Below are 6941 nucleotides of genomic sequence, written 5' to 3'. Positions count from 1 at the left end.
TGAAATGGTAAAATATATTTCAGGAGTACCCTTTTTCTAATTTAACCTAACACAGTCAAAGCAACCAATACTAAATTTGACACTAAGAGGCATATAAATTTGACACATGTACAAATAATACTAATAAGAAGAAAAAGACAGGTGATAGGGCAAGAAAAAACATGTTTGCGGGCCAAGAAAATAATTAAATGGATTTAAAACACTCTCCACGAAAAACATGTTAACTTTGGAGGGCTTCTTGGAAACCCACGTGGAACTGCCATACTAAAATTAGATACATTTAATTTTTCCATCCATTTTCGTACGGAACTTTCCTCTATAAAAAGGGGAAAAATCTTCAGTTTCTTATAACTCCAAAATCTTCGAGGCTTGGGATCTTATCGGTAATTAGCTATACTTTTCTCTTAAAATAAATACGATCATACTCGATAATTATTTTATTTTTTATTTTTAATTTTTGAAATAAGTTTTCATCCTTTCTAATTATACATCGCCTATCTTTCGTTTAAAATTTGACTATATTTTAAATACAAACAATGTATTAGTGGACCCTAAATTTAGGGATGCGTCACGACATCTCAACTAAGTTGGTACATCTTTAACATCTTCATCATATCTCGATTCCAAAAGCGACGCATTCAATAAAAAGATATATAGTTTAGTAGTTTAGTACATAAAGAGTTAGAGAGGAGCTTAATGCATTCAATAAGAGAACTCCGTAGTTAAGTATGTCTCGACGAGAGTAATACTAAGTTGGATGAAGGCTTTGAAAATCCTCGTGTTGCATCATTTTTTTACTAAATCAACTTTTTTTTTTTTTTTGAAATAACTCATAAAAATAGATAAGAAAATAAAGAAATGAATAGTCATGAAAGGAGACAATTTAAGTGACTAAGTATAAAACATGGTGTTTGAACATTTTGGCAGGCAGTGAAGAATATATATACATTATTAATTTTGACAAATAATAATGGAGAATTATGAAGAATCAACGGCTCCCATGAGCCCAATGAGCCAATACTTCAACACTTCAGAAATGTGTGTATCTGTTTTGGGTGTGATTGAGCTTGAAACTCCAATTTCTGCATGGGAAGAAATATCCTCCATTGCCATTGATGTTCTCATCCCATCCAACCCACGTTTCACTTCCGTCATGGTTCTTTTTCTAATCTCTCTTTCTTCTTTTCTTTTTTTTTTTTTCCTAGGAATAGAAGTAGAATTGTTTAATTTATTGTAACACATCCGTTTAAGTTTTTAAGTTGAATGATAATTTAATCTACTATATTATTAGGACGGGTTGATGATAATTTGTTGGACTAATTTGTGCTAATCTTAAACCAACCAAAAGCTATAGTGAAAGCGAGATTTCTTAAAAGTTATATTGCTCGATAACTATTTTATTTGTTTAGTATCTTTTTAAAATTAAACTTATAAACACTATTTTTACTTACGAGTTTCCTGATTTTGTAAGTTAACTATTTTTTACGAGTGTTTTCAAATAACTCCAAAGTCATGCTTTGGAAACTATATTTTAAGACTTGTTTTTAATGTTTTTAGAAACTATATATCAAATAATTATTAAACAAGACTTAAAAAGTCTTAAAAGGATTTTAGTCGAAGTTCAATAGTAAATATATGGAGGCTCAGAACATAGAGGAGAGAACAATGTGTTGCTAGCTATTATCTCATTTTTTAGAAGTCCGATGTTTAAATTCTCCTCATGTAATATTGTTCTACTAAAATGAAGTTTGTTAAGAGATTAGAGTGTTATAATATGAACAAAAAGATTAAGTTTATTGTAACGTATTAACTTAAACTTGGTGTGGGGATTTTGGCAATTAACATGCAGGTGAAAGAAAGCTCGAACGGGGAGAGAAAATGGAAGACAATTAAGATTAACCCAAAAGACCATATTTACATACCAAATTTCCCACCGGAGCTCTCACCATATGAATATGATGCATACTTTGATGAATATGCCACACAAACAGCCACAAAGCCCTTTTCACAAAGCATTCCTCTGTGGGAAATTCATGTTTTCAATTACCCTACAAGCCATGCAACATGTAGTATAATTTTCAAGGTTCATCATTCTATAGCCGATGGCTTTTGTCTTATGAACATTCTTTTAAGTTGCCTAAAGAGAGCCGACGATCCTTCTCTTCCTCTCACTTTCCCATCTCGACAACGGTCAAAACAACCTGAAAATGAACTCAATTTCCGTCGTCGTAGCTATTTCCCAGGTCATCTTTTCTCTTCGGTTTCAAACTTTTTATTGAATTTTGGATGGAGTATCATGAAGAACACTATTGTTGAAGATGATCCTACACCCATCAAACCAGAACGAGATTCCATGCAGCTTGTTAAGCCAATTGCCATATCAACCATCACCTTTCCTCTTGATCAAATCAAACAAATCAAGGATAAGCTTAATGCGGTATGTACTACTTGTACCTTTTCTTTGTAAATTCATGATATCTTTTTTCATCAACCTAGCTAGGATTATAACTCAGGTGTAATCGGTATTGAATATCATTCTCTTAACTCTAGATTCCCAATTAAAGTGTGGCATAACTCAGGTGTAATCGGTAGTTACATCTACTGATCCCTCAACTCTTTATTCTCTTATTCAGAAAAATGTTCAACTTCTGCTTTGATAATTTAAAAAACAAAAGATCTACATTTCTCTTTCTTTCATCCATCTCTCTCTAACTTCGCAACTCTCTTCTATGCCCACACATCTCTACCCTCTCTCTCCCATTCTTCCCACCCATCCAAATTTCTCTATCTCACATCAACTTCATTCTCTCTATTCAATTAAATGTCAAACTATTTATAGAATTAATGAAAAAAAATACTAATAGACATTGATATACTTCTATCAGCATCTATCAATGATGAAATCTAATAGAAATTTATCATTAATAGAGGTTGATTGAAATCTATAATACGTATCAGTGACAAAAACTTATAAACGTCTAAAATGATTAAATTTTAATATTTTGTGTACATAACTCCCTTATTTTTCTATTTTTGAAAATCCTCCTTAAATTATTCGTCTCTAAAAAATAATTTCAAAATTTTATTACATATATAGAAGGTTTTGTTTATTTATTTCAAAATTGTCTGAAATTTATAACCTTACTTTTAATAATAAAAATAATGAAGTTTAAAAAGTTCTAGATTGAAACTAAGAATGTAAATGATTTCACGCAATTGTGTTGGATGGGAATGCGATAAAAGTCCTAAATCGATGAAATAAGAGAATGATCGTGAGTTTATTATAAGGGAGGACAACTATGTTCAATGGTATGAAGTCTTTTGGGTGATTCTAAAAGCAAAACCACGAGGATTTACTAATTAAAACATGGAAACGATTTTGTTTGTTGGTTTGAATGTGATATTTATTATGAAACAGAGTGTTAATGATGTGGTCACCGGAATCATATTCTTGGGAATTCGATTGTACATGCAAGAACATAACCCTGAATCAAGTCAGGCCAATTCAAGTGCATTAATTCTACTCAATACTAGAAAGGCTAAGGCTTATAAATCAGTCAAAGAGATGGTCAAAACAAACACCGATGCACCATGGGGAAATAAAATTGCCTTTTTGCCAGTGCCAATACCAAAATTAATTGATTCTACTACTCTTGCGTCAACCCCTTTGGAATTTGTGAAGAAAGCCAAAGAAAAAATTATGTTGCAAAGAAGCCCCGTCTCTGTTTTTTTGGCTGCTAAGTTTTTTGAAATGGTCAAGAATGTGACAGGCCCTGAGGTGAAATTTTTAGCCCATCTTTACCTTATCTTTTTATATATAATTTCCTAAATGGATATATGATGATTCAAATATGTTTCTATGTGTTAGGTTGGAGCAAAGTTGTTCAAAAGGAAGCTAAAGAATTCAAGCATTATGATATCAAATATGATTGGACCTGTGGAGAAAATATCTTTGGTCAATCATCCAGTTAAAGGCATATACTTTACCGTCCCTGGCATGCCACAGGTATATATCACAACTTATCCTTTCTTTGAAAAGAAAAAAAAACTCACACCATGTCGTAGGGACATGTTAAGGAACTCACATTGAAAAGATAAGAGTATCTCATAAATCTTTATAAGATAAATAAATTACTCCTCCTATCGTCAATTAGTTCTGAGATGCAACCTTATGTTTATCTCAAATGATATTAAAGCTAGTAAAGTTTAAATGGATATTCAACAACAACAATAATAAAAAGGACAAAATCCTAGAATGGTAACCCTAAAAAAGGCATCATCTTGAAATTGGCATGTTGAGAATCTCGTATTAAAAATATAAGGAGACCTAGTCTTCTATTCCTCCCATTGTCAACTGGTTGTGAGATGAAACCTTTTGTTTATCTCATATGGTATCAAAGCCAATAAAGTCTAAATAGGTGTTCGTTAAAAGAAGAAGAAAAGCGATTGCATAAATACCTTACATAAAGGCGACATCATAATAAATCATGATGGGACATAAAGCTGATAACGGTCAATTTCGAAATACAGTTGACAACCGTTAAAGACCATACCACTACAAATACATTGAATTTCTGGTGACTTTCAGACGGCGCAACAGAGTATGGAAATTAATGCTGCCCATCTTTGCAATCATTATAGAACCAAAGGCAGTTCAGGCTTCCATTCCCCAAACTGTTAAAAAACAAAATCACTTTTTCATTTTTTGTCCTTTCGTCTCGTCTTGAAATCTTTATAGGGATTGTAACCTAGATGCTGAGTGCCACGGTTTCAGACCGAAAAGGAATAAATCTTTATTTGAATACCGTCCGTTAACCAATCTGGAAATTCTTTTTTCTATAATTGAACACCATTATAGGTGCCACTTATACATGGCCATTTCTTTATATCCCAATTTTCAAAATCCTCGGACCATTCAGGAAATGAGATAATAGCGCATACGGGATAAGATTTTAGCTATTTATCAATGCAGGTAAGCACAATATTTTTCTAAGAATTGATTGAGTTACTAAAAAAACTCTTATTATTGAGCAAATAGAATGTATAGCCAGGCTCTGCTAATTTTCTATACGTTCGTTCCTCTCTTGTCCTCTCTTTTCTGGTTTTGATATGAAACGTAATTCACAAACATACAGAACAGTGGTGCATCTTCTAACAAATTACAGCATGCTTTCATAATTAAATACAAAAGGAACGAGAGACATACCTTTGAAAAACTCTTCTTCTTTAATCTCTCGCTCTCGTGAAGACTTGGAACAACAACCTCTCGTTGTCGCTACAATCGTCCAGCAAATCTTTCGTTGTCACTTATACATGAACAATCTTCTCCACAAACCAAACCTCTTAGACACCACCACTCGCGAACCTGGTATTCTCGAAGTGAGAATCCAAGAGGTGTGGGCTCTATTGGATTGGTAGAGGTGGGGAGACAACGATCAAACCAAACGACAAGCAAATGGAGGAAGGAACTGTCTATCGCAATGACTTGTGTGAATTGAATCATTAGTAAATCTCGCTAGGTACACGATCGTTATTAAACACTCTTGATCGTTTAATGAATCTCTTTGGCACGTGATTGCTTAGTAAACATGCAGGATCATTTACACGATCGTTAGTAAAAGGCGCTTAGTACATGATTGTTTAGAAAAACACTTTGAAGGCTTATGTGTAGTCTGTCATGAGCTAAACATAAGTCGTGAACTTAATGAAGCAATTCTACTAAAATGAAGAAATTTACATTTTAATCCTTTAGTTATGAAAACTAAATATAACCTCCACTTCACGCACGGTTAAAGGGAGAAACCACTCACAATTATCATATAATTGTTTTAATTATAAATAATATAATAACTAACTTACCATATTATATTTATAACCTAATAGTTTTTAATATCACATCATATGTATATATAAAACCATAGTCCTTTTCTCCTTTATTCAATATAAATCATATTTATATCAAATTCCTCTAATGAATTGTATCTCATACATCATGCAACTATATCACATATTATATATAATTAAACTCCCATTCTGTCAATTTGAACACTTCAAATTTCCCAAAAATTGAATTCTCAACTTTGAATCCATTAAACTACCAAGGGACCTTACGGACCTGTAGCTTGAAGCTCCAACGGTACGTGAATAGCTGACTAAATTATTTAATCACGAAATCCACCATCCGTTAACTGTCGAACACTCTAAAAAGACCGACAACTACACTCTTCTCACTACAGATTTATTTTTGCCCTATAGTTACCATTGATCCCTCTAATGAACAAATCTCGGGCCATGAGAAGGTGTGTGGTGCCACATCGTTCAAGCCCCAAAATTAGCCCTTAAGGGAGCAATCTACCTACTTACCCTACTTCAGGGAAGGAGTGAATTCCATCTTTGTGTAGCTGAGTTCCCATCTCCCTAATCAGAAGAATCCCTAAAGTGGTAGGTTTGAGTCGACAATCTGGCCACTCGCACCCATGCAAATCCAAGGACCGCCCTCATAGGCAGGAGTTTCCCAACTCACACAGGATTAAGGTCATGTTGCTATGGTCATTCTAGTGAAATGAAAGTCTCTACATGAAAAGCATTATATAACGAACTAAACATTTCGTGGTCCGGTCTTATATAAACTCCTTTGTATAGGACACTTCGCTCGCATGCCTCTAACATGAATGATTAGAATCAGACCATATGATAACACTTTACAACACTTGTAACATCTACAAAGCGGGCCATATCTGTAGTGTCATTAGGGTAAACATTCCCTCCTTTATCCATATACTATAGACCATTTAGGTATTTACTTAAGGCATGATCCACTTGTATGTCTCCACATACATGCTTAAGGTACAACGACAACAAAGGATCATAGTTTATTGGTTTGTGGATAAATGCAAATAAAATATCTCAAATTTCATAGACAACAGTGAAGAAAATATCCC

At 33.4% G+C, this 6941-nt stretch overlaps 1 protein-coding gene across 3 annotated transcripts in view; it reads left to right on the top strand.

Annotated features, from left to right (window-relative positions):
- Nucleotides 1–360: 360 nt before the first annotated feature.
- Nucleotides 361–6941, top strand: part of LOC120077698 (O-acyltransferase WSD1-like) — a 17222-nt gene continuing 10641 nt past the window's right edge. The window contains exons 1-6 of one of the 3 annotated variants that reach the window (XR_005481820.1): nt 361–383; nt 928–1156; nt 1850–2437; nt 3419–3778; nt 3869–4006; nt 4531–4637. Coding sequence is in view for 2 of the 3 variants with exons in the window: in XM_039031659.1 (XP_038887587.1) it covers nt 971–1156; nt 1850–2437; nt 3419–3778; nt 3869–4006; nt 4589–4637 (1321 nt within the window). In the remaining variant the exon portion in view is untranslated. The remainder of the gene's footprint in view (nt 384–927; nt 1157–1849; nt 2438–3418; nt 3779–3868; nt 4007–4530; nt 4638–6941) is intronic. The other 2 variants (XM_039031659.1, XM_039031658.1) reach the window with 2 other exon arrangements.

This window comes from Benincasa hispida, chromosome 5 (assembly GCF_009727055.1).
Source record: "Benincasa hispida cultivar B227 chromosome 5, ASM972705v1, whole genome shotgun sequence".
Lineage (NCBI taxonomy): Eukaryota > Viridiplantae > Streptophyta > Magnoliopsida > Cucurbitales > Cucurbitaceae > Benincasa > Benincasa hispida.
This window is presented reverse-complemented; position numbering and strand designations above follow the sequence as displayed.